The sequence below is a fragment of the Rhamphochromis longiceps genome, linkage group LG23 (assembly GCF_057381845.1).
Source record: "Rhamphochromis longiceps isolate RC_006_pf linkage group LG23, R_longiceps_female_GT1.1, whole genome shotgun sequence".
Lineage (NCBI taxonomy): Eukaryota > Metazoa > Chordata > Actinopteri > Cichliformes > Cichlidae > Rhamphochromis > Rhamphochromis longiceps.
Genome location: NC_140578.1, coordinates 44,745,739 through 44,773,477, shown reverse-complemented (window position 1 = coordinate 44,773,477; position 27,739 = coordinate 44,745,739). Strand labels below are relative to the sequence as shown.

The 27,739-nt window shown below is 41.2% G+C and overlaps 1 protein-coding gene across 2 annotated transcripts in view; it reads right to left on the bottom strand.

Annotated features, from left to right (window-relative positions):
* The window catches only part of LOC146642803 (NACHT, LRR and PYD domains-containing protein 3-like), a 325,246-nt gene that overhangs the window by 121,451 nt on the left and 176,056 nt on the right, over positions 1-27,739 (bottom strand). Inside the window, exons 2-4 of one of the 2 annotated variants that reach the window (XM_085397188.1) lie at positions 14,553-14,834; positions 10,253-12,023; positions 10,000-10,173 (exon numbers count right to left, since the gene is read on the bottom strand). In XM_085397188.1, the coding sequence (XP_085253314.1) occupies positions 10,000-10,173; positions 10,253-12,023; positions 14,553-14,826 (2,219 nt within the window). In that variant the 5' untranslated portion in view covers positions 14,827-14,834. Of the gene's footprint in view, positions 1-1,109; positions 1,287-3,393; positions 3,571-9,999; positions 10,174-10,252; positions 12,024-14,552; positions 14,835-27,739 lie in introns of both variants that reach the window. The other variant, XM_085397187.1, reaches the window with a different exon arrangement.

Genomic DNA, 27,739 nt, shown 5'->3' with positions numbered 1-27,739 from the left:
GTTAAAGCTCACAAACTATTTCAACAAGCAGCAAACAGATAAAACAGTAAATGAGAGCAGCTAAACACACAAAGATGGAAACACAGAGCGTGGATCGTTCACTCCACGGCACGTACACGGACACGCCGTCGGGGCTGAAAGTGGACAGCTCACAGATCCTGAAGCTGCAGGTTTCATCTGTCTCCAACCAAAACTGAGTGAAGCAGCAGCAAAAGAAGATCCAAACTCTGCTTCACGTTTGATCAATATGCTCATGAATTCTCTCTGACTTTGGCTGTTCCTGCCTGCACAGCTCTCTCTCTCTCAGTGTACTCCAAGAACAGCTTCAAACATCTGTTTCTGCATCATTCACTGTTTATTAGCCACCAGTCTGCTGTTGTGTTCAGTGCTGTCGGCCTCTGACAGTAAAGCCTCATTTCTGCTGTTCCATGGAAACTTTTTAAAATGATGACAGATTACAAACTCTCAGCTGTGTCTGTAATCAAACCTCTGTAACTTTGCTTCACTTCAGCAGCATCAGCTCATGTTCACATGTTGCTTCATGGTTTGCTTCAGTTTTTGATCGACTGCAGAATATTTTGAAGGTTATCTGCTATAAAAAGCCAGAAGAGGAAAATCTGCTTCATGTGTTTCTGTTTGATCCTCAGTGACTTTGACACAAAGGCCTCTGCTGTGATGATCACACCTCTGATCAAGTCTCACAGTGTCACAACTGATAAATGATCAGAGTTAGAATATTTCTGACTGTCTGCTGTGTGCCGTGACCTTTGACCTGCTAAAGACAGTCAGCTGTGGATTATTCATTGTTGTGTCTGATACTTAGAACTGTGAGGAAGAAGCTACACAGTTAATCAGGGTCCCCTCTCTCTGAATCAGGAAAGGTGGGCAGGCCGCATGTGGGCCGCGGGCCATACGTTGAGTATCACTGTTTGAAATGTGAACATTGTTCTGCTGCAGTCAATGGACTAAACCAGAGAAGAAGAAAACAGACTTTACCATGAAGATCCTCAGTGTGGATCAGTATAATATCAGCCTGATGTCTGCAGTTTAGTGTCAGCACAACTTTCACATCATATTCATCTCAGCACAACTAAAACATGCTGACTGACCTCAGAGTTTCAAGTTTACATCCTGGACTCTCCAGGAAACCACACAGATGCTTCACTCGTGGATCCTGCAGCTTGTAGTTGATGCTCAGGTCCAGCTGTCTCAGATGGGAGGGGTTGGACTTCAGTGCTGCTGCCAGATAATCACAGCTGATCTCTGACAAACCACAGCGCTCCAATCTGTATAAAGAATGAAAGATGTAAGTTTATTAGACAAAGTGCTTGAAATCATTCAGTGTTTCATCATCTGTTCAGAGCTGAAGAAGGTTCAGAATGTAGAAGTTTAGAAAATGGAAACTCCAAACAGCTGAAGCCAACAGGAAGCAGCTTCAAACAAACACAACAAGAGAAAAAACTCTGAATGTTTCACATTAAAGTCGTACATTTCTCATAAAAACAGGACAAAGACTTGAAAAAGTCGTGTTTTTCCTTCCAGGAACCACATGGCTTCACTTTTAAAGGTGAAGTGTGACAGAAATGGACATATTTGAAGTCCAACACCTTTTTCCAGTCACATTATTAAAGCAGACAAACTACAAGCTCATTTTCATTCCAACAAGTCATCTTCTGACCTGGACTAACAACACTGGTCTCTATGTGCAGCTGGCTATGAGACCAGTGCTCAGGGAGCGTCTACAAAGTGCAACACTGAAAGAACATCACACACTCATTTGCTTGCAGCACTTTCACACAAACATCTACTGTCATTATTGTCACCAAACTCTGTGGATCCTTTATTGCAAATTCAAATGGGATCAAATGGTCAGACAAAAGAGGGTTATGAGGAAATATGATGAAATGTTGTGTATTAGCAGCAAGTTATTGAATCATTTTCCTCAGAAACCAAACAAAATGATTGACAAACATGTTTTTACAAACTCAGTGTTGGACTTGGATCAGCAGGATAAGCTGATGTTTAAAGGCATTTGAGTCTCGCTGTATGAGAGTCCAGTTCTTACTCAATATTTATGGATGATGTTCTTTCAGTGTTGCACTTTGTAGACGCTCCCTGAGCCTCACAGCCAGCTGCACATGGACCAGCTGACATTACCCAGCATTAGAGGCGGCTGTAAAAAATTCATGTTCCCATTTAAATGGTTTTAATTTGAATAAAACGATGTTGATTCATTCAATCCTGAATCGATGTTTAATATAAATGTATTTTGCCAGAATCTCAGGTTAAAGCTCACAAACTATTTCAACAAGCAGCAAACAGATAAAACAGTAAATGAGAGCAGCTAAACACACAAAGATGGAAACACAGAGCGTGGATCGTTCACTCCACGGCACGTACACGGACACGCCGTCGGGGCTGAAAGTGGACAGCTCACAGATCCTGAAGCTGCAGGTTTCATCTGTCTCCAACCAAAACTGAGTGAAGCAGCAGCAAAAGAAGATCCAAACTCTGCTTCACGTTTGATCAATATGCTCATGAATTCTCTCTGACTTTGGCTGTTCCTGCCTGCACAGCTCTCTCTCTCTCAGTGTACTCCAAGAACAGCTTCAAACATCTGTTTCTGCATCATTCACTGTTTATTAGCCACCAGTCTGCTGTTGTGTTCAGTGCTGTCGGCCTCTGACAGTAAAGCCTCATTTCTGCTGTTCCATGGAAACTTTTTAAAATGATGACAGATTACAAACTCTCAGCTGTGTCTGTAATCAAACCTCTGTAACTTTGCTTCACTTCAGCAGCATCAGCTCATGTTCACATGTTGCTTCATGGTTTGCTTCAGTTTTTGATCGACTGCAGAATATTTTGAAGGTTATCTGCTATAAAAAGCCAGAAGAGGAAAATCTGCTTCATGTGTTTCTGTTTGATCCTCAGTGACTTTGACACAAAGGCCTCTGCTGTGATGATCACACCTCTGATCAAGTCTCACAGTGTCACAACTGATAAATGATCAGAGTTAGAATATTTCTGACTGTCTGCTGTGTGCCGTGACCTTTGACCTGCTAAAGACAGTCAGCTGTGGATTATTCATTGTTGTGTCTGATACTTAGAACTGTGAGGAAGAAGCTACACAGTTAATCAGGGTCCCCTCTCTCTGAATCAGGAAAGGTGGGCAGGCCGCGTGTGGGCCGCGGGCCATACGTTGAGTATCACTGTTTGAAATGTGAACATTGTTCTGCTGCAGTCAATGGACTAAACCAGAGAAGAAGAAAACAGACTTTACCATGAAGATCCTCAGTGTGGATCAGTATAATATCAGCCTGATGTCTGCAGTTTAGTGTCAGCACAACTTTCACATCATATTCATCTCAGCACAACTAAAACATGCTGACTGACCCCAGAGTTTCAAGTTTACATCCTGGACTCTCCAGGAAACCACACAGATGCTTCACTCCTGGATCCTGCAGCTTGTTGTTGTCACTCAGCACCAGCACTCTCAGATGGGAGGGGTTGGACTTCAGTGCTGCTGCCAGATAATCACAGCTGATCTCTGACAAACCACAGTCCTTCAATCTGTATAAAGAATGAAAGATGTAAGTTTATTAGACAAAGTGCTTGAAATCATTCAGTGTTTCATCATCTGTTCAGAGCTGAAGAAGGTTCAGAATGTAGAAGTTTAGAAAATGGAAACTCCAAACAGCTGAAGCCAACAGGAAGCAGCTTCAAACAAACACAACAAGAGAAAAAACTCTGAATGTTTCACATTAAAGTCGTACATTTCTCATAAAAACAGGACAAAGACTTGAAAAAGTCGTGTTTTTCCTTCCAGGAACCACATGGCTTCACTTTTATAGGTGAAGTGTGACAGAAATGGACATATTGAAATCAATGATATCAAAGCTGGAATCAAATGAGTCCAAGTCTTCTGCTGATTCAGCATCACATTCATCTTTGCTCCTTGTTCTGCATCCCCACCATAAATATAAAGGGGCAAAACTCACATTTTCCAAAATCCTCTTTAAGCTTCGACAATAAAGGAAGATAGTTTTATACAAGTCTTTGTGGTTTTCTTGTCACCCAGATGCCCGAGTACTTAAACTTGTTATAGCTGGGTTTAAAAGGGGCTAAAATACACAAAACTCCCCAGTTGTCGTACAGATAGACTTTGCCTCGCTCTTCCCAAAATTCACTTTATATCCAGAAATTGTCCCAAATTCCTTAAGTATGCATTAAGGTGACCTTGAGGCTCTTAAAGGCGCCTATAAATAAAACGTATTATTATTATTATTGTAAGTCTATCCAAAAGTTTGCGGAGGCTGTTCGATGGGTTGGAAATAAATAAAATCCTGTCGTCGGCATAAAGAGAGACTTCATGTTCGATACCCCCTCGATGTTTTCCCTCAACACCAACACATTGTCTCAGAGCAACAGCTAGCGGTTCAATGGCAAAAAGGAGACAGAGGGCATCCCTGTCCTGGAGGGCAGATTATTGTTAGTCTGGACGGCTGTTAGAGGGGAGCAATACAATACTTTTATCCAAGATACAAAATTAAAGCCACATTTTTTAAGCGTATAAAAAAAAAATCCAATCTCACTTGATCCAACGCCTTTTCTGCGTCAAGCCAAATTACAGTTTCCAATGTATCACCTTTAACATGGGTATAAATGATATTTAATAGAGCTCTAATGTTCAAAAAAGAGTGCCTAATAAAGCCCGTCTGGTGAAATAATGGAGGACAAATACTTGTGTAAGCGACGGGCCAACACTTGAGCCAGGATCTTGGTGTCTGTGTTGAACAAAGATATTAAACGACATGAACGACAATCTAAATGGTCTTTTTCCTGTTTTACAATTAAACACATCACTGCTTGATGCATTGTTGGAGGCAACGACTGTGAGAGGAAGGATTCTTCAAAAGTTGATTTTAACAGTGAATTCAGTCGGTCAGAAAACTTTATGAAAAAATCAGATGGATACCCGTCGGGGCAGCAGATTTTCCAGACTGCATGCTCCGTACAGCCGTTTCAATTCCAACATTAGAGACAGGTTCCTCCAGACTAGCGATCGCATCTTCTCCCAAGGAGGGAATATCAAACACCTTATTGAAATCATTGTGGATCTCAAGGATAGTTTGGTTGTCTGTAGACCTTATTCCCTGGTCATTGTAGATCTCAAGGATAGTTGGTTAGCTGTTCTTAGTCGTAGCTGGTGAGCTGATAACTCGCCTGTTTTTTCTCCATGTCCATAAGCGTAGCTGCAACTTTGACTCAGCCTGTTTTGTAGATATGAGATTGTATTCAGTTTGTCATTGTAACCGCTGTGTATATAATACAGGCTCAGGAGAGTGGCTGCACACAGCATGTAGTTTAGTGTCACGGTCACAGTGGCTGACCGTATGGAGAGTGTGTGGAGGACTCAGGCGCAGACACTGGCGCAGACATGAAACTGAGTTTTGAACGAAAAGCGAGCCTTTATTTCGGCTGAAGACATCAAACAAGGCAGAATCACAGTGAAGAGAACTAAACTGGGGAACTAATACTATAATAAATCATGAAGACACAGAAAGCTATGGCTAAGAATACAAAAGACTGGGCATGAAAATATGGAGGGTGGGAACACAGACGATGCGACACAGAGACATGAAACACATGAGGGATGATCAAGTTCCAAACATTAAAACTGTCAAACCTGCAGGGGGGATTGGCTGTTCCAAACCTGAAATATTATTTCTGGGCAGCTCAGATGAGACCCCTGACTGTATGGGTGCGGGATTTGTCTGAAACTCAGTGGCTAAACATTGAGAAGACAATGTGCGAAAGATCATTGGAATCCCTGCTTTTTTCTAACATTTCAATTAAAAATGTGCATATGGGGGAACGGACGAGGGTCACACTAAAGATTTGCCGTAGAATCAAACAATCATTTGGTCTTCCAAAAGAAATTTCAATGTTATCAAGCCTCTCCTCCCTGCAGGGTTTTTCTCCTATTGTGGAAGACTCTGGCTTCAGAGCATGGTCACATAGCGGGCTTCATAAACTTTGTCATGTTGTGAGGAATGGGCACCTGAGCTCATTTGAACAGTTGAGGTCAGTTTCAGCTTCCTTCTTCTGACTTTTTTAGATTTCTGCAGCTAAGAAGCTTTTTGACAAAACATAAAGAATGGAGGCAAGTTTTGGAGCCCTCACCCATTGAGGAAATATTTCTAAAAACATTTCAAAGTAATTCCTCCCCAAAATTAATCAGTCATTTTTATAACGCATTTATGAGTTTCAATACAAATGCAACTTTGGATATTAAGGCAAGGTGGGAAGCTGAGACTGGCACTCAAATCTCAGAGGACACCTGGGAAGAGGTGTTTGGTGAAGCCCATCTGGTGACTAATTCTGGGCTGTGGAGAGAATTTAAATAGAAGGTGGTCATGAGATATTTTAGAACCCCAGAGATAATTGCCAAAATGAAGCCTACAAATCCTGACACCTGCTGGCGAAATTGTGGTACTTCTTTAGGAACCCACTCACATATATTCTGGTCATGCCCAAAAATCTGCTCACTTTGGAATGACATATTTAAAGTTCTCAGTACAGTTTTCCAACAACCATTAACAAAGACCAACAGTTAGCCATTTTAGGAGTCTTACCAAAGGGTTTTGCGGGAAACAATAAAACGTATCTCTTAAGAATCTTACAGCAGCACTAAAGTGTATCACTATTAAATGGCTGAATCTTGACCCACCTTCATATAATATGTGGATTGATAAAGCAAGAGAAATTTACCAGATGGAGGAAATAACATCTGCTCTGCGGATTCAGAGAGAATTGTTTACTGAGCGTTGGCGACCCATACATGCTTTACTGTTTCAATAATTTAGCATAGGTCTGTTTCGTTTTGTCCATTTACGGCTAAGTTTGTCACATGTTATTTAATATTACATAAAGTTTTTGTTTTCTTTTTGTTTTTGTTGTTGTCTGTTTGTTTGTTTGCTTGCTTGGGTTTTGTTTTGCTTCCCAGTTTTGTTTTGTGCTTCCTAATTGCAGTTCTTATTTTAATCTACATTTCTGCATTGCAGTTCCTGTAACTGTCCTACTTGTGAACATTGACAAGTACAAGTTGCAATGTTGTAAATTATAATAAAAATTGAGTTAAAAAAAAAAGAACATTAAAGTCGTACATGTCTCATAAAAACAGGACAAAGACTTGAAAAAGTCGTGTTTTTCCTTCCAGGAACCACATGGCTTCACTTTTAAAGGTGAAGTGTGACAGAAATGGACATATTTGAAGTCCAACACCTTTTTCCAGTCACATTATTAAAGCAGACAAACTACAAGCTCATTTTCATTCCAACAAGTCATCTTCTGACCTGGACTAACAACACTGGTCTCTATGTGCAGCTGGCTGTGAGACCAGTGCTCAGGGAGCGTCTACAAAGTGCAACACTGAAAGAACATCACACACTCATTTGCTTGCAGCACTTTCACACAAACATCTACTGTCATTATTGTCACCAAACTCTGTGGATCCTTTATTGCAAATTCAAATGGGATCAAATGGTCAGACAAAAGAGGGTTATGAGGAAATATGATGAAATGTTGTGTATTAGCAGCAAGTTATTGAATCATTTTCCTCAGAAACCAAACAAAATGATTGACAAACATGTTTTTACAAACTCAGTGTTGGACTTGGATCAGCAGGATAAGCTGATGTTTAAAGGCATTTGAGTCTCGCTGTATGAGAGTCCAGTTCTTACTCAATATTTATGGATGATGTTCTTTCAGTGTTGCACTTTGTAGACGCTCCCTGAGCCTCACAGCCAGCTGCACATGGACCAGCTGACATTACCCAGCATTAGAGGCGGCTGTAAAAAATTCATGTTCCCATTTAAATGGTTTTAATTTGAATAAAACGATGTTGATTCATTCAATCCTGAATCGATGTTTAATATAAATGTATTTTGCCAGAATCTCAGGTTAAAGCTCACAAACTATTTCAACAAGCAGCAAACAGATAAAACAGTAAATGAGAGCAGCTAAACACACAAAGATGGAAACACAGAGCGTGGATCGTTCACTCGACGGCACGTACACGGACACGCCGTCGGGGCTGAAAGTGGACAGCTCACAGATCCTGAAGCTGCAGGTTTCATCTGTCTCCAACCAAAACTGAGTGAAGCAGCAGCAAAAGAAGATCCAAACTCTGCTTCACGTTTGATAAATATGCTCATGAATTCTCTCTGACTTTGGCTGTTCCTGCCTGCACAGCTCTCTCTCTCTCAGTGTACTCCAAGAACAGCTTCAAACATCTGTTTCTGCATCATTCACTGTTTATTAGCCACCAGTCTGCTGTTGTGTTCAGTGCTGTCGGCCTCTGACAGTAAAGCCTCATTTCTGCTGTTCCATGGAAACTTTTTAAAATGATGACAGATTACAAACTCTCAGCTGTGTCTGTAATCAAACCGCTGTAACTTTGCTTCACTTCAGCAGCATCAGCTCATGTTCACATGTTGATTCATGGTTTTCATGGTTGATTTACCTCATTTTTTCAAAAATGACCTCTGACAGGAAAGTCTCATTTCTGCTGCTCAACACTGAAGAAATGTAAACTTTTCAAAATGATGACAAATTGGAAAACACCTAAACCCAGGAGATGTAACCCTTCTCTCTGGGGCGGAGGCAAGCGGACCACCTCTTTGATTAGAGCTGTGTCTCTAATCAAAGCAGAGATGGAACGATGCCACCTTTTTTTTTTAATATCTTGCTGCATTTTGTATAAGTTCATACTCAAGTTTAAAAAATCTAAACACTAAAGCTGTTCTGTTATACCTGTCTGCAAAAACACACTGCAGCCAAAACATTAGACAATACTGATCTTTGTATTTAAACTTTTTTCAGAACTTTAAATCTAAAGTATTTAAATCATTTTTATGCAGACTTCAAAAACTCTGGTTGTGAATAAAAGAAGTGCAACATCAGCACAAAATAATGTTTCTATTGAACAACTAACACAAACAGGTTGTAGAATGGAGCCTTTTCTACTCACAGCTGAACAGAAACAACATCCAGAGTGGAAAACAGTGCAAATAACTGCAAACAGGCTTCATGACACTCATGTTTGATCAGATTCACTCCCTGCTCTCACACACCAACTCCAGACCTGCATTCATCTTTTCCCTCTGAACCCCCCAAACATACAAACCCTGAGCCACCACCATTGCCCTTTCACTGACTGCCCCACTCCACCATTTGACCCTTAGAACTGAAGACGCTTCTCTCATAAGAGGTGAAACATCTTCAAGGAAACTTAAAGAAGTCCAGACGCTTTTCTTTCCAAGCTCCTTAGACTACGATGACCTGGATGTCTGAGAACCTTCACAGACTGATTTTACAAGAACAACTTGTGTCAAAAATCCCTGGCAGTGCCTCTCTGTCACACACACAAATCACTACAGTTACAAATTTAATAACTTAAAAAGTAAAAAGACCACTTTTGAGCCGTGTCTTTTTGGCCATAACAAATACCAAAAGAACCGAAATTTAATAACATTAAAACCAAACAATAAATGAGCAAAGTAGTGCATGATAAATATAGACAAATACAAAGTGCAATATAGAAACACTGGGTAAAAAGAAATGAACAATTAAAAAGGAGGATAAAAGATGTGAGCAGTAGTTAAACAGTAGAAATAAATATATAATAAACAAACAAAAATAGATAATAAATGAAAGCCAGGTCTGAAAGGTGAGTTTGGCTTTAAAAGCATGAAAAAACACTGCTGTCTTCAGGAAGGCTGCTCCAGTAACAGAAAGTCATCTACATGTGGGTTTAGTTCTGACTTTAGGGACAAGTAAAAAAATAAAATAAAATAAAAACATCTGTCCAGACAACCTGACAGTCAAAAATATAAACTCAGGAACTTAAAAGGAAAATTGTGCTGACTTTGAACGTCCGCATCAAGATAAACTTACAGATTTAAGAGTCAAAAAGTGTCAAAAAGTCTGTATCCTTACCTGAGAGTTTCAAGTTTACAGTCAGGACTCTTTAGTCCAACACACAGCAAATCCAATTCTGAATCCTGCAGGTAGTTCGAGCTCAGGTCCAGCTCTCTCAGATGATTGGATGGGGAGCTGAGAATTTCAGACAAAGCTTCAAAGCTTCTTTTTGAGAGTGCACAACGACTCAGCCTGAGGAAGAATAACAATGGAGACATATTATTTTATTCATCTAGCATTATTAAACATATTTGTTCATAGATTCACTTACAGCACTTTCTTGGATGCTTTGACCACTGGCAGCAGCTTCAAAAATGCCTCCTCTGAACAGGAGTATTTCTCCAGGTCGAACTCATCCAGATCTGATGACAGTAAGATGAAGACCAGAGCCGACCACTGAGCAGGAGACAGTTGATCTGTGGAGAGACGTCCTGATCTCAGGGACTGTTGGATCTCCTCCACTAGAGAACGATCATCCAGTTCATTCAGACAGTGGAACAGGTTGATGCTTTTCTCTGCAGACAGTTTCCCACTGAGCTTCTTCTTGATGTAGTGAACTGTTTCCTGATTGGTCTGTGAGCTACTTCCTGTCTGTGTCAGCATGCATAGGAGATCCTGATTGGTCTGCAGTGAAAGACCCAGGAGGAAGCGGAGGAACAAGTCCAGGTGGCCATTTGGACTCTCTAAGGCTTTGTCCACAGCACTCTGGTAGAAGTCTTTTACAGTAAGTGTTTTCTGGAAGATTTTAAAGAGAGGAGATTGTTTCTTAAGCAGGTTGACTCCAGAGTTGATGAAGGTCAGATAAACATGAAGAGCAGCAAAGAACTCCTGAATGCTCAGATGGATGAAACAGTAAACAACGTTGTTGAACATGTGGCACTCATCAGCTTTAAAGATCTGTGTGAACACTCCTGAGTACACTGAGGCTGCTCTGATATCGATGCCACACTCTGTCAGGTCTGATTCATAGAAGATCAGGTTTCCTTTCTGCAGCTGATCAAAGGCCAGTTTTCCCAGAGACTCAATGATCTTCCTGTATGACTCTGTCTCAGCTCCTCCATCATACTTGATGTCCTTCGTTTTTAGGTGAAATAGCACAAGGCGTAGGTAGAGCTCTGTGAGAGTCTTAGGCAGATCTTCGCTCTCTTTGTTCTTCATGACAAACTCCAGAACTGTAGCAGTGATCCAGCAGAAGACTGGGATGTGGCACATGATGTGGAGGCTTCGTGATGTCTTGATGTGGGAGATGATGCTGCTGGCCTGCTCCTCATCTCTGAATCTCTTCCTGAAGTACTCCTCCTTCTGTGGGTCAGTGAACCCTCTGACCTCTGTCACCACGCCAACACAGTCAGGAGGGATCTGATTGGCTGCTGCAGGTCGTGTGGTTATCCAGAGGCGAGCAGAGGGAAGCAGTTTCCCCCTGATGAGGTTTATCAGCAGCACATCCACTGAGGTGGACTTTCTAGGGTCAGTCAGGATTGTAGTTTTGTGGAAGTTCAGAGGAGGTCGACACTCATCCAGACCATCAAAGATGAACACAACCTGGAAGTCTTCAAAGCTGCAGATTCCTGCTTCTTTGGTTTCAGTGAAGAAGTGATGAACAAGTTCCACCAAGCTGAACTTTTCCTCTTTCAGCAGATTCAGCTCTCTGAAAGTGAATGGAAACATGAACTGGATGTCCTGGTTGGCTTTGTCTTCAGCCCAGTCCAGGGTGAACTTCTGTGTTAGGACTGTTTTCCCAATGCCAGCCACTCCCATTGTCAGCACTGTTCTGATTGGTTTATCTCTTCCAGGTGGGAGTTTAAAGATGTCTTCTTGTCTGATGGTTGTTTCTGGTCTGTCTGGTTTCCTGGATGCTGTTTCAATCTGTCTGACCTCATGTTCATCATTGACCTCTGCAGTCCCTCCCCCTGTGATGTAGAGCTCTGTGTAGATCTGACTCAGGAGGGTCGGGTTTTCTGTTGTAGAAATCCCCTCGAGCACACACTGGAACTTCTGCTTCAGGTCTGACTTGAGTTTGAGCTGACACTCAGTGAGAATCTCTGCATGAATAAACAGCAAATGACACAAATGAGAAAACTGCATTCTGGTTACTGTGGTTATGTGTTCAGTTCACTGGACTCTTGGTGTCATGATCCGGGTGAGTCTGAGTAACTTTCCACAGGATCAGCTCTCCTCGCCTGGGTGGAGCCCTCCTCACTCCTCCGTGCTCCTCACCTGTTGCCAATTACTCCGGCAGTATTTATGAGCAGCACTCACAATGAACCTTCTCCAGATTGTCTGCTTACCACAGTCAGTTCTCTGCCTCACATTTTGTCTTGTGCTCCTCAGCTTGTTTCGCGTAACCCTCTTTTCCTGTTCCCTAGTCGGCACCTGGATATATCTTCCAACTCTCGCCATAAGTCACGCCTCAGGATTCTGCCCTGCCACTGCTGGGAAAACTCACTCTTGCAAACTGCCATCCTCAGCTGCCTGCCTCCCTGTGCACCCACATCTCACTCTGTACCCAGATTTAATTCATCTCCTCCTCCAGCTGATCTCCACCTGCAGCCACGTAACACCTCTTAGTTTTTAAATCTTGGACTCATTCACTACACTGTGGACCACTCTGATTATTATCTCCTTTGTTCCAGTGATCATGGATAGTTTCTATTCGCCCGATTCTGCCCCTGTTGTTCCTTTGACCTGCCTCAGCTTATGTTCTGGCCTCAGCTCTGCACTTCTCATAATACCTCGCTTGCTGTTGAATTTAGCCGTGATTCAGCTTTCTCCGTCAAGAAATCTAGTAAAATACATTTCTGTTAAAAGTCACTCAGCCTCCGTTTTTTGGTTCTGTGCTTGACTCCATTCCTTTTCATGAGCCATTGAGCCCTGACACTTGGGTTATAACTGAGGGCAGGTTTTATAGAGACACATTCGATTTAATTATGTTTATTTATACAGCACCAAATCAATACTAGCAACATTTCACATATTACATAAACAACACTATGGAGCCAGTGATGAATAAATATGTAGAATAAATGAAAGAATTTCAAGTATAAAATTTTTTTTTTAATTCCTCCAAATAACAACAACAGTCACCCCAATGTGCTTTATATTGTAAGATAAAGAACCTACAATAATACAACTGAAAAAAAAAACAAATATCTTTTTGGGTCCTGAAAACTGAAGGCTCTGCCTCCCATTCTACTTTTAAATACTCTGTGAACAACAAGTAGGCCTGCAGAGCGAGAGCGAAGTGCTCTAACAGGGTCATATGGTACTACAAGGTCATTAAGATAAGATGTGGCCTGATTATTTAAGACCTTGTATGTGAGGAGCAGGATTTTGAATTCAATTCTGGATTTAACAGGAAGCCAATGAAGGGAAGCCGATACAGGAGAAATCTGCTCTCTCTTTCTAGTCCCTGTCAGGACTCTTGCTGCAGCATTTTGGATTAGCTGAAGGCTTTTCAGCGAGTTTTTTGGACATCCTGATAATAATGAATTACAGTCGTCCAGCCTGGAAGTAATAAATGCATGAACTAGTTTTTCAGAGTCTCTCTGAGACAGGATATTTCTAACTTTAGTTGCACAAATGGAAGAAAGCAGTCTTACATGTTTGTTTAATATGTGCGTTGAAGGACATGTCCTGGTCAAAAATGACTCCAAGGTTCCTCACAGTGTTACTGGAGGCCAAGGTAATGCCATCCAGAGTAAGAATCTGCTTAGATACCATATTTCTAAGATTTTCAGGGCCGAGTACAATAACCTCAGTTTGATCTGAATTAAGAAGCAGAAAGTTAGCGGCCATCCAGGTCTTTGTGTCTTTAAGACATTCCTGCAGTTTAACTCATTGGTGTGTGTTATCTGACTTCATGGACAGATGGAGCTGGGTGTCATCTGCATAGCAGTGTAAATGTATGCTATGTCTTCTAATGATGCTGCCTAAGGGAAGCTTGGTAACTGGAGCGTTGCCAGCAGAAGGCTGAAGTGGAATCTCCAAGAAAGCTGCAGAAGAAAAAACATGAGCTGAAATGGTGGATTTTAGTCATATAAGGAGAACTGTGGCTTTCCTCCAACCTTTGACCAATCACCTTAGTGTCCTGTTTATAAACCATAATAAAAAGCATTTACTGTCTGGGCATTTTTTTGTTTGGGTCTCCAAACAGCAGAAAGAAATGGCAGCCATTTTTTTAACTTTACCTTCAACTGGTAAATAGATTTAAGAGAAAGCACTTTGATCATATTTGTGACGTGTCCCAAACTGTTGTTGTCGCCTCATTTATGTTGATAAAACAGCTCTAAAACCAATCTGACAATATAAATCTGTAAAATGGGCAGAAAACCTGCTGCTGGTCCCATTTTAATCAAACCAACCCAAAGAGCAGATATTCATGTGTGTACACAGGAGGTTATTTGTGCAGATGCATAAAACATAAACTGTTGGCTTTCTGCAGTCTCTCACTCCTGAAAGTGTTGGCAAGTGCTTTGGATTTATTATTTATATGGATTTTAATGGCACCTGTGTAATGTTAACTAAGGTTTTTATTGTTTATGTGTTTTTTGTTTAGTCATTCCCTGACTTACCTGTGGGTTCTGGGATGGTTTTATTTAAATTCTCCAACAGATCATTCTCGTTTATCCTCCCCAAAAGATTTTTAGTGACTTCAAAACTGTTGATAGAGTAGGTATCAAACATCAGATCCACTATGTCCGTCCTCTCTGCATTCTCCAGTTTACTCACTGGGATTGCTGGTAAACCTTCTACAGACCCGTTCTTCAGATGCCACTTAAATTTTTCAAAGTCATCACATCCCAAATCCTCCAAAGTCCCCAGAAGGATTTCTTTAGGTGTCGTCATCTTTTACCCTGTAAGGACCCGATAAACAAAGACTGTAACAACAGCTGGAGAGGTAATTGTCTGATTTATCAGAATTTAACTTGATTCTAACAGCAGTTCATCACAATAAATTTCTAAGGCTCAGAATGCAACAAAATTGCACATGAAGAAGCACATAGAGAAGTATCCAAGTAACACTTTGCTACAATAGAAAACAAACTATTATAAATAAAGAAAATATATAAACTAAATATATACACTACCCGTCAAACGTTTTAGAACAGCCCAATTTTTCCAGTGTTTTTGTCACGGTTTGCGAGCCGTGTGTAAATTATTAAAGGACCCTTTATGCAGGCAGCTCAGATGCAAGTGAGTTTATTCATCACATGGTGATACAAACAGAAATGGCGAAGGTGAGCATGGAAACTAAGCAAAAACCTAAAAACTAATAGTACACGAATATGAAGAAGTACACGAAGGGAAGACGAAAACACGGAACACAAGGGGTGGGAGCAAAGCACCACAACACATCACTATATAGACAGTTACACAGAGGGAGACACAGAAGGCAACAACACAGGGTGGAACAAATGGACAGAGAAGACTAAACACAGAACAGAGTGCACAGAGAAACAAGGGGGGCAGGGAATCAAAACCTAGGAAGCATAGAATAACTCACAAACTAAACTGACATAACACAAAAATCACAAAGAACTGAAACCACTAGATCAGGAGACCCAGGACCCTGACAGATACACAGACAAACCAGCAACTAACAGAGGCAAACACAAGGCTTAAATACACAGAGGGATGACGAGGGAATGAGACACAGAAGGAGGACACAGCTGGGAGTGATTGACAAGACGAGACAGAGGAAACGCAAACTAAACACACTGACATGAGACACGGACCTTCACAACAAAGCAGGAAATACAAAGACTGAACTTAGAGGTACAACAAAACACAGAACCAAAACGTAAGAATAAACAAAGACACATCATGAAATCAAAGATTAACAATACAAAACAGAAAACACTGAGTCACAGACCCAGGATCGTGACAGTTTTATTGAAAATATCCTTTTTATTTCTCATTGCACTCTGAAATGAAAGCATAGTACAAATAAGCAGTTGGAGTTAAAAATAAATCATGAAACACATTTATAGACCAAAGTTTATTCTAAACGTCTGACTGAACACACCCGTGGCTTCTGTCTACAATAGAAATCAAATATTCTCCCATATCTGTGGCAGATGTTCCCGTAAACGTGGACCTTGTAATAATAATAATAATAATAACTTTATTTATAAAGCGCTTTCAAACAAAGTGCTGTACAACTAAAGAGATAAATAAAATAAAAGCGATACATAGCAATACAGGTAAAAGACACAATACAAGTTAAAAACAATAAAAATGTAAAAACTAAAAGCCATAGAATTAAGACATGTAGGATCGGGTGAACAAATGTGTCTTCAACTTGGTTTTAAAAACCTCCACAGAGCAGCCTGCCGAATATCTTGTGGGAGGTTGTTCCACAGAAACGGGGCATGAAAAGAAAAAGCTCTCCAATTGTCTTTTTTCTGGCTCTAAGAACTTTTGGAAGACCAGAGTCCTGAGATCGGAGAGCACGAGATGGAACATAAAGGTGTAAAAGGTCGGAGAGGTATGAAGGTGCCAATCCGTTTAAAGCCTTGTAGGTGAGCAGCAGGACCTTAAAATCTGCTCAAACCTGACAAGGTAGCCAGTGAAGAGATCTCAGAACAGGGGTAATGTGCTCAAATTTCCCAGTTCTTGTTAAAATGCGAGCAGCTGCATTTTGCACCAACGCCAGAATCTCAGGTTAAACCTCACAAAACTTTAACAACCACCAAACAGCTGAAACAGTAAATGAGAGCAGGAACACGGATTCTGCACAAAGACGTAAACACAAAGCTCAGAGCCGCCGACACATCAGAATCAGTGAGATGTCGCCTTTCTCACCCGATGGCACGGACACGGTCGGGGCTGAAAGCCGACAGCTCGCTGATTCTGATGTTTCGGCGGCTCCGAGCTTTGTGTTTACGTCCTTTTTACGCTGATTCTAAAGCTGTTAGTTTTATCTCTCTCCAAACAATATTGACTGAACCAGCAGCAAAAGAAGATCCAAACTACGCTTCACATAAACATCGTCATGAACTCACTCTGACTTTTGCTGTTTTGCTTCCACCAGGATAAAATCACACATCATGCACAGCTCGCTCTCTCTCTCTCTCTCTCTCACACACAGTTTCCTGTCTAAAAATCTGTTTTCTGCATTATTCGCTTGCTTGTTACGCACAAGTCTACCGTTGTTTACAGCGCTGTCGGCCGCTGTTTTTTTCCTTTTACTTACTTCCGAAAAGAAAACCTAATTTCTGCCGTTCAACAGGCTTCTGAACAAATTTAAACTTTTTAAAATTATGCAAATTGCAAAACGCTGTGTCTGTCATAAAACCGCTGTAACTTCAGAGGTAATGTTCATATGTCGATTAATGGTTTTCTTTCGTTTTTGATCTACTGTAGAATATTTTTATAAAACCACCTTCATGTTTTTCTGTTTTATCTTCAGCTACTTTGACACAAAGGCCTCTGCTGTGATGCTCACACCTTTGATAAAGTCTTGCGAGTGTCAGCTTCCTTTTTATAGATACAAAAATATGTAAATGTACTGATCTGAATTATAATATTTCTGACTGTCTGAGGCAAAATTTCCCAGATTCAAATCGAATTGAATCAAATCGTGGATCGAATTGATTCAGGACCTTGTGAATCGGAATCAAATCGATTCTAGAAATCAGTGACGATACCCTGCCCTATTTGCGACCATGTCAACATCCAGTCCAGGCTTTTTCAAGATTGGTACTACCACAGCTGATTTAAAACATTCAGGAAAGACTCAATGAAGTATTTAAAAGAAACAGGTTGTAGGGTCCTAATGCTGACCACAGTTCCTTTATAGCCCAGGCTGGTAGAGGATCCAAAGAACAGGTTGTACATCGAGCTGCTTTTACAACCTTCCTTAATCCAGAAAGGGAAATAGAGATGGACCAATGCGATATTACGTATCGGTCCATCTCTATTTCTATTAATTTACGTCAGTATCGATACTGATTTTGTATGTATTTTGAAGGATTTGAACCAAAGGCAAAAAATACCATGAGCAAAAAATACCATGAGCAAAAAATGGCAGTCATGATTATAAAATAGGGAGGTTTCTTTTTTTTTAACATAGATTAAACTCATTAAATAAAACAACAAGTTTATGAGCTTTCTTGTTATTCACAAGTTTCAGCGATTTAGCCCAGAGTCTAAAGTCATTCAGCCATCTGTTTATACATGGTTTAGCTTTAAAGTATCTGCATTTGTGAAGAAAAATTTTCCCATTAACAAAATCGTCCTAATCAACAGGTCAAAATCTGCATTCTCAGCAAGTATTCCAAATTTTATTACTGTCACCGTCAAATGTGGTAACTGAATTCTCCTGGACTGTAGCCAGCTCCACATGTCAGTCCAGAAGGAGTGCACTGATTCACAGTAGAAAAACAAGTGATCCAGACTTTCAATATCATTTTCACAAAATGTGCAGGCGTTCACATCTAAGTTAAATTTCCGTCTTAAGAATTCATTGGTTGGATAAACCTCATTAATGATTTTAAAGTGAACCTCTTTTACTTTAGGGGAAAGAGGAAGTGAAATATACTTTTTTCTTATCGCCTTAACCTCCATGGTCTCAAATTCTTTAAGGATATAATTTCTTTTAACCGGATTAGGGCAAATGTCGTTGATCAAAATATTCCTGATCACTTTGTTTGTAAACCTGCTGTCACCAAATTCAGCTCCAGCTATGCAGAGCTGCCTCAGTCCAGGAGAAATTTTAGAGTGCACAATATCTTCTTTTATCCTTGATCTCAAAGGGACTGGAATGGCTTTCACTAGGGATTTATATCTCTTAACAGTACATCTTACATCAAATTTCTCACAAAACGTATCATGTTTTAATAAGACCCCATTATCATCCGTAAAATGAGCTACAGCCCAAATCCCTTTAGATCTCCATTCATCCATGTACACAGATTTCCTACACAAACGGATATACCTGTTGTTCCATATAGGGGTATTGTGAGGAGTAAAGTTGTTTGTAGATTAATTTCCAGTAGAGAAGGACCTGCTGATGGAAAGCTGAGAGTTTAACAGGTAACGAACTGCAATCAAAGTCACAACGTAACAAAAAGTCTATTCCACCCATTTTGCCAAAAATCACACTGGGAATAATGTTCCAAAAGGAATTTTTGTTCCTAATGAAAGATCTTAACCATTTCAGTTTTAGTACACCATTCATAACATCAAAGTCAATGGCATTAGCCCCACCCTCTTCATAATTCTTAATCATATCATTTTTCTTTATATATTGACATTTGTTCCTCCATATGAACCTAAAATTAAGATTATTTATAGATTTAATTAGTTTTGGAGATATGGGCAGAGAAAAGGCTGGATAGATTAGTCTGGACAGACTGTCCATTTTGGTTAGCAAGATTCTCCCAAACAGAGTTATGTCCCTTTGCAGCCACCTGTTTAAAATTGACTTACACTTTTCTATATTGGCACAGATATTCTTATTTTCTGTTGATGTCTTATCCTTGCAAATTACAATGCCCAGATACTTAACCTCTTTTTTTGATCTGTATATTATCTATTGCTTGCAGGGGACACTCATGCAGAGCTAGAATTTCTTATTCATTAATATTCAGCTGTAGGCCAGAAGCTTTGGAGAAGTGGTTGATCACCTGCAAGGCTAAAGGAATCTGGTCCTCATTTTTTAAAAACAGGGTGGTATCATCTGCGAGCTGACTGATTATTATCTGTTCACCCATCACAGTTAACCCCTCAATGTGACTGTTTTTAATCAAAATAGACAACAGCTCAGCAACCATGATGAACAGAAGTGGTGAGCTGCTACATCCCTGCCTTATCCCTCTATTAACCTCAAACCTTGAACATGTACCATGTTCTAGCAAAACAGAGCTGTTAATGTCATTATATAGCATCTCTATAACATTGATAAATTCCTGTCCAAAACCAAAAGACTGCAGAGTTTTTAATATGAACGTATGTTCAACTGAGTCAAATGCTTTGTAAAAATCCAAGAACAGGATGTATCCTCTCTCTTGTGTCACGATGAGTTGTGTAGCTGTCAGTGGCTGGACCCACGTGCAGGACTCGGAGACAAAACATTAACTTAAACGACAGCTTTATTTGCTGGTGAGTCACCCTTGGCGATACATAAACAACAACTTAAACTAACTAGACTGGAGATGATGAAGGTAGCCGACAACGAATACACACACAACAAACGTGGAGGACGCAACAACTGGCAGAGAAAAACACAGGGCTTAAATACATACTGAGGTGATTAGGGAATGTGAAACAGGAGGAGAACACAGCTGGGACTCATCAGACATGACAAGACAAGGGGCGGCAAAACTCAACACATTGACATAGTACACAGACTTTCAAAGTAAAACAGGAAACTGAACAGACGTGGACTAAACTAGGGGATACAGTGACAGAACAAGAGACACACTGACAGAGATGACTGTATACTAACAGAAGTAACACAGAACCACGACCTAAGAAGGAGAACACAAGAAATGCCAAGGACCTAGGGAGTTAGGAATACTAGCGACAAAAATCAAACCCAAGAGAATCAAAACACATCATGAAATCAAAGATAACTAATACAAACAGAAAAACACTGAGTCCACAGACTCAGGACCGTGACATCTTGGATTATTTCACTGTACTCAAGGAGGTCCAAAACCAGCCCAATATTGTTATGAATTAGTCTTCCTTTCAAAAAACCTGATTGTGTTTCACTGATAATGTTTGAGATGCCTTTCTTTAGCCTCTCAGCTACAGCTCCAGACAGGATCTTATAGTCAGTGTTTAAGGTGATGGGTCTTAAATTGTCTAAAATTCTTTTATCCTTACCCGATTTAGGGATCAGGGTTATCAGCGCTTGTTTCATGCTCGGCATCAGTTCTTTTTTTCTCTATCGATTCCTTTAATGCATCAAACAATAAAGTTCTTAGGTCCTTCCAGAAGAATTGATAAAAATTAGTAGTGAGTCCATCTGTCCCTGGGGACTTGTTTAATGCCATTTTCATGACCACCAAATCCAGTTCCTCAATTTGGCGGCCGCTACTAAGTTTTAAAATTACTCATACTAATCTTTCTGGGTCACAAAATAAACTTTTAACATATTTTCAGGCGAGAAAGTAGCTGTGTAAACATCAAATATCTGCTCGGTTTATCAAGATACCGCATATTTGCAAAAGTGCTTCGACGTTTTCGGAGACGTCTGCTACCCACCAGCACTATAGCCAGCCGGGAGCTCGAGGGTCACTGAAGCCGCCGAGAACGGCACAACTCCCGGCACATCATTTTCAGATCACCGCGGACTTTCGCTACTCAGGTTAAACGTGATATATAAGTCCAGGGCCGTGCAGAGACTGAAGGAAATTGCCATCCCGGGTTTCCTCCGTGGCGTGAGCGATAAGCAGAGTTTTGTCCTTTCCTTCTAAGATTCCTAATTATTTAAAGTAACACTCAGGTATGCCATTCAGCTGGGTTAGTTACGAGCTCGGGAGCAGCTTGGGAGAACAAGAAAACAGAGACTGCTTTAGGTTGCCTTCCCAATCGACTCAAAGGTTTATTTGATACACAGCAGTTTATATAGAGAAAAAAAAGGTTCGTGTGTCAGCTTTCCCAGTTCAAACCGGTACAGACTAAATAAGGAAACGTCTTCCTGCCTTCTGAGCAAAGTATCCCTTGTGTAGTTTATCAGTTCAGCTATAATTTATGATCATCCCAGCAAAATACACTCCTAGACATAAAATACAGAGTTCTTTCATTAGTGAATTCTGAGACAAACCACCTAGCCTTTAACGAGCCTTTTTCTAAGAGATAAGGAAGGGAGGATGGGAGTAAGGAAGTGGTCTCATCTCTGTGGTGTTTTCGACCTTGGGGTACCAGCCTGTGAGTCTTACACATCAATTCTTGGGTCAGAGAGAAAAATAACTAAAACAAAGGGGCCTTATTGAATGACAGAGTTTTCCTGCATAATGTCACTATAAAACAATATCCAGTAAATGCTACCATGGTACTAAAATACCTAACAGTTCCCCTCTTTTATTATTTTTAAAAATAATAACTCAAATAGAAAGGAAAAATCACAAATGTAATAACATAATATAAAAAGCAAATCATAAAATGTAATAGTTCACAACCTAATGTTCAATATACACATCAGGAACATCATTGGTAACATCTGACACATAATCTGGGTCAATTTGTGCCAATTGCAAATACATTGAAGTAGCTGTACTAGTAGCTATACGGGTTATCATTGAACGTACACAGGGTACCACACAACAGACAATAATCATCAAAAACATGCTGCAACGGTTACAAAGGCTACAATTAGTTCCTTCCATCTCCCAAACGTGTCCTGTAGCCACTTGTCTAGCCACTGACCGTGACCTGTATTGGCAATTAGTTCTATCTGCAATGCTTCAAGTTTATTCATAGCTTGTGTGAATGAACCGTTAGGAGCGGTATTATTGGGAATGAAAGTACAGCATACATCAGCGGTTACTAGACCACAGGTACCGGTCCAATTAATAGGTAAAGCTAATCTAAGGGTATTATTGCACATCCAATAAGCATGTGGGATTGGTCTAGTTAGGCGCGTGACCATGTGTGATTCAACTAACTCCCCCCAGTCAGTGTCATTTAAGACACCCTCTGGGGGAACAATGATCGAGTCTCTGCTCTAACTTGAACTGTGTGTGTGTTCCTCCAGATATGATAAAACTTCAGCCATAGAGACAGCTAGCCATGTCTCATTACAGCGTGCACCTGGGGAGTCAGAGAAGAATGTATAGTTATCCTTTGTATAATCTATGTGTGTGTCTGGGCCAGTTAACTTTAGTCTGCGCAGACATATCATACTAGTATTAAAATGGAGAGGGATCTGTCCTAAGGGCAGTGAGGGTTTTAACCTATTCTTAGGGCGTTTCATTTGGGCGCAGGTCCCTGCGGTGTCATTAGATAACTTCAATAATTCGCCTAATGGAGTCTCAGGGTTAGTTGGTGTGTGTGTGTGTCTAAGTAGGCAGTCGAGAGGGCTCAGAGTCAACTGTAAAGTGTCTTTAAAGAGAGCATTATCTCCGCCGATTTTCTCTAGTCCCTCAGTGAGGGGGAAACCGGATATGGGGTATCCTACTATTACCTGTTCTGGATTAGCCTTTGAACAGACATAACAGTTACTGTTTCCTAAATCACGAGCGGCTGTTCTGGCATTTTCATACCAGGCGTTAGCTCCTGCTCTAGAGGGCGCATAAGATGGTTTATTAGTGGCGTCTATGTTGCTATTTACTGATTTTAGGGAGCGTGAGGAGTGCATTAAGTAGGTGTCTTGCAAAATGGAGCATGAGGTATAGTCAGCAAAATATGACCTGCAGAAATGTGAACATGGTTGCAGTTTACAATACAAAATAGCAAAGAGAAATCCTAAGGTTAATGCGATAGATATGATAAATAACCTAAATATATAAGACAATATATAAGAAAAACAGTTCTTCAGTCGTCTCCTGGCCTGGTCCCAGGTTCGAGAGACACAGAATAAGCGTCGTGTGATGACAATGGGCATTTCATTTTCTCCATTATCAGGATGGAGTGAGTCTAGCTTTATCAGGTTAGACATCATGTGGTACTTTTGGCTTTCTGTTCCTGCTGGATGTTTGAGTACCTTGTTGTTGTTCTTTCAGACGTTGTATGTTAATCAGTGATTGCGTGTGTGTATGTAACTTTTGGATCCGGGCGCTGGCTCGCCTGAGATGTCATCTACCCGTGTGTGTTTATTTGCTCTAGTTCCGGGCGCTGGCTCGCCGGAGATGTCGTCTGCTTGATCCGACGCCTGAGATGGTCCGATTGGGCTGGTCTTAACCCTGCTGGCATGAATCCACTGAGGTTGTCCGTCTGTGAGGATGCTGGTTCTTCGTCACTGCCAGTACAGTCTGGGGCTGGAACACGCGCGGCCTCCCAGAGAGTCCTTGGTTTTAGTGGCTTCTCCAACATGCATCTCCTTGTCTCCACTGGTGGAACTGTGGAGGGGAAAGGCTGAGAGAGACAAACTTTCTGATAGTTATTATTCAGTTTTTCTACCAGGTTGTGAACATCAGTGGACAATGCAATATACATCACCTTCTACTAGCGGTGCCCCTCTGGAAGCTGACCATGGTGTTGGAAATAGTCTTATTTCAAATGGAAATAATTTGGTTACTGTAGATTGAGTCATTCTAATCTCACACAGGACTTGAGTAAGTAATTTGACCCAGGTCATTAAAGTTTTAGCACACTTTTGAATTACTTCTGATGTGAATGAAGATCCTCTATCACTGTTAATCTGGTGAGGTATTCCGAATCTGGGTATTATTTCATTGCTCAACTTTTGACAGACTACTTCTGCAGTTTCTTTTGATGTTGGATAAGCTTCTACTCATTTACTAAATTGATCCACTATTACCAGTAAGTACTTGATGCTTCCTTGCGCTGGCATATGTGTAAAATCAATTTGTAATGTATGAAATGGAAAATCTGGTTGTGGTAAATGCTGATGTTTTGCTTTTGAGCTACCTACATTAGTTCGCGCACATGTTAGACAGGTTGCTAATATGCTTTTTACTGCATGTGATGTTTTCTCAATTACAAATCTTAATTTTATTGCCCCTATTACCCCTCTTTGTCCGACATGACTCACACAGTGAAAATGTCGGGCAAGGACTGGCATCAGGGAATATGGGAGGGCAATCAAACCCTTAAGATTTTGTATAAGCCATCTCTGTCATCTAAGGTACAGTCATTATTCTCCCAATAGGTGTAATCACATGCAGAGGCTTGCTCTTGTATGAATTTTAAATCAACATTTGTTCCTAAATAGTCTGGGAGTTTAACAAGTGACAGCTGTAGGGGCACAGATAATACTTCCAGCGGAGGTGGGAGCTGTGATGCAGCTGCAGCCTTGGCTGTCACGTCTGCTAAGGCATTACCTGTTGCTTCGTCTGTGTCAGCTGTACTGTGTCCTTTCGTTTTTACAACTGCAACGGCCGATGGTAGCTGTATAGCCTGAAAAAGTCTTTGAACAAAATCAGAATTTAGCAATTTATTTTCCATCAGCAGATCTAAATCCTCTCTGTCTCCACAATGTGCCAAAGTCATGCACAACGCCAAATGCATAGCGGCTGTCTGCGTAAACTGTCACATGCTTATCCAAATGTAGCTCACAGGCGCGTATTAAAGCCATGAGCTCTGCTTTTTGTGCTGAGTGAAATGGTAATGAGTGAGCCTCTAGTATGATGTCAGGCACTGTTACCACTGAATAGCCACAAAGAAATGAGTTGTCATTCGGCCTTGAACAGGACCCGTCCACATAAACCGTGGCTGAGTCTGGGATAGGTGTCTGCTCTAAATCTGGACGTGGTACTGTGGATTCCTGTATACGTGTCATTCAGTCATGATCGTCAAGCCTGTCTGAGCCATCCTGTCGGTCAGAAGAACACAGCATATGGATCAATAAATGTGCTGGCGAATTGGGTGTGCTGCTTGCTTTTATGGTGAGGTTTGCTGTGGAGGTCAGTGTAGCTTCATAACCTGAGCGACGTTGTGCAGTCATGTGTTGTGTAGTTATGTTTGCTAGAATGGTCGTGACCTGGTGATTGGTGTGTAGAATAGTGTCATGTGAGAGTGTAAGCTTCTCGCAGTCCCTTATCATGATAGAGCAAGCTGCTACTGCTCTCAGGCAGGCCGGCATCCCCTGAACTACTGCTGGCAATACCTTTGAATAGAAGGCTACTGGACGGTAGCCACTGCCATGCTCTTGGGCCAGTACACCTGTGCAGGTCGTGCCGTTCTCTGTAACGTACAGATGGAAAGGTAAGTGGTAGTCAGGCAGACCCAAACAAGGGGCGGAGGTCAGCGCTCCCTTCAATGCATTGAAAGAGGCAGTCATTTCTGTGGACCACAGTATTCGAGGAAGCTTGTCTTTTTTGCAGCATTCACGCAGAATGTGGTCATGAAAAGAACAGTCTGGTATCCACTGTCTGCAATAGTTCACCATGCCTAAGAAGGACAGCATTTCCTTCTGTGTAGTAGGCCGAGGGACGGAGGTCACAGCTTTGACCCTGTCTGCAGTCATGGAACGTTTTCCGTGAGACAGTGTAAATCCCAAATATTGAACAGAAGTCTGACAGTACTGCATTTTCTTTGCAGATGCTTTGTGGCCAGTCTTTTGGAGGTGCTGGAGAAGCATGTGTGTAGCAGTTTGACACAATTCCTCACTCGGAGCACAGAGGAGGAGATCGTCCACATACTGGATCAGAGTACAGCCCTCAGGAGGAGTAAAGCTGTCCAGGGTAGCACGGATCACCATTGAGAAAGCAGCAGGGCTGTCTATCATGCCTTGAGGCAGACGAGTCCAAGTGTACTGCTTATTTCTATGTGTAAATGCAAATAACGGCTGTGTATCTTCATGCACAGGCACTGAGAAAAAGGCAGAGCATAAATCCACCACGGTAAAATGTGTGGCTGTGGATGGAATACATGTCAATATGCTGGGGACATCTGGGACCAGAGGTGGCAAAGGGATAATGACTGCATTAATTTGTCTTAAGTCTTGTGTGAAACGCCATACGCCAGGTTTGTTAGGCTTTGGCACAGGATTGACAGGAGTATTATATGGAGATACTGTAGGCTTTATTACTCCTGTAGTCAATAAATCTCCTATGATGACATCTAGGGCTGAGGCTTTTTCGGCAGAAATGGGATATTGCTTGACATATACTGGCTTGTTGTTTTTTAGCTGTGCGTGATAAGGTATACAGTCAATAAATCCTACATCATTCTCACCTTTAGACCACAATGTCATATTCTGGTATTCAGCTGGCAACGTAAGTGCAGAAATAGTACAGTCGATAGGGTAGGTTAGATCTATGTGACGACATATTTCGTAACCTATGTCTGAGTTATGTAACAAAATCACTGTTTGACCTTCACTTGTGTGAGCAGTTATCATGTTGTTGAACAGTGTGAGAGAAACAAAAGTGTGGCTCCCAGATATGGGATTACCTGGCAGTGGTTTTTGAACACGTCTTTGGCACAGTGTGTGTCGTGGAATACCAGACAAAAAGGTGTTGAGTTCATTCTCTGCTGAGCCGTCCAGCTGACACAGAGGCTGTTCCTTCTCCATGGTACATAAGGCAGAGAAAACATAGCTGTTATCAGTATCAGCAAACATTTCACCCTTTGTGTTAAATGAAATACACAAATTCATTTTTGCCATTAAATCTCTGCCTAATAAATTCACAGGCGAGTTTGGAATAATTACAAATGGATGATATGTGATTTCATCTGGTTTAGAGCCCCAACGTGTCTTTAGAGAATGAGTTTTAGGGCATTGCACTACAGTTCCATTAATTCCCATAGTGTTGATGCACACAGAGGACACAGGCCCATTATAGAATTTCCCAGACAGTGAACTTTTAGTGGCTCCACTATCCACTAAAAATGGGTATTTTTTACCATCTATTTCTACTTGTAGCATGGGCAAATGTTCTGTGTTAGGGGACAGCTGCAGATGCAGCATCGTGTGTAGTGCTTCACACTGCTGTCCCTCATCCTCACCTGGGCCTCCCTAGTAGCGACCCAGCCGGGGATTATCAGGTGATGGGAAAAGATCATGGTGAGAATTGTAACGCACCCTTTCCCATTCTGATTCATGCTCTGGGTGTCTGCGGTTACTGGAAAACTGAGCTAAATTTGCACCTCTAGCTTGTCCAACAGTGCATAAAGCGTTTTA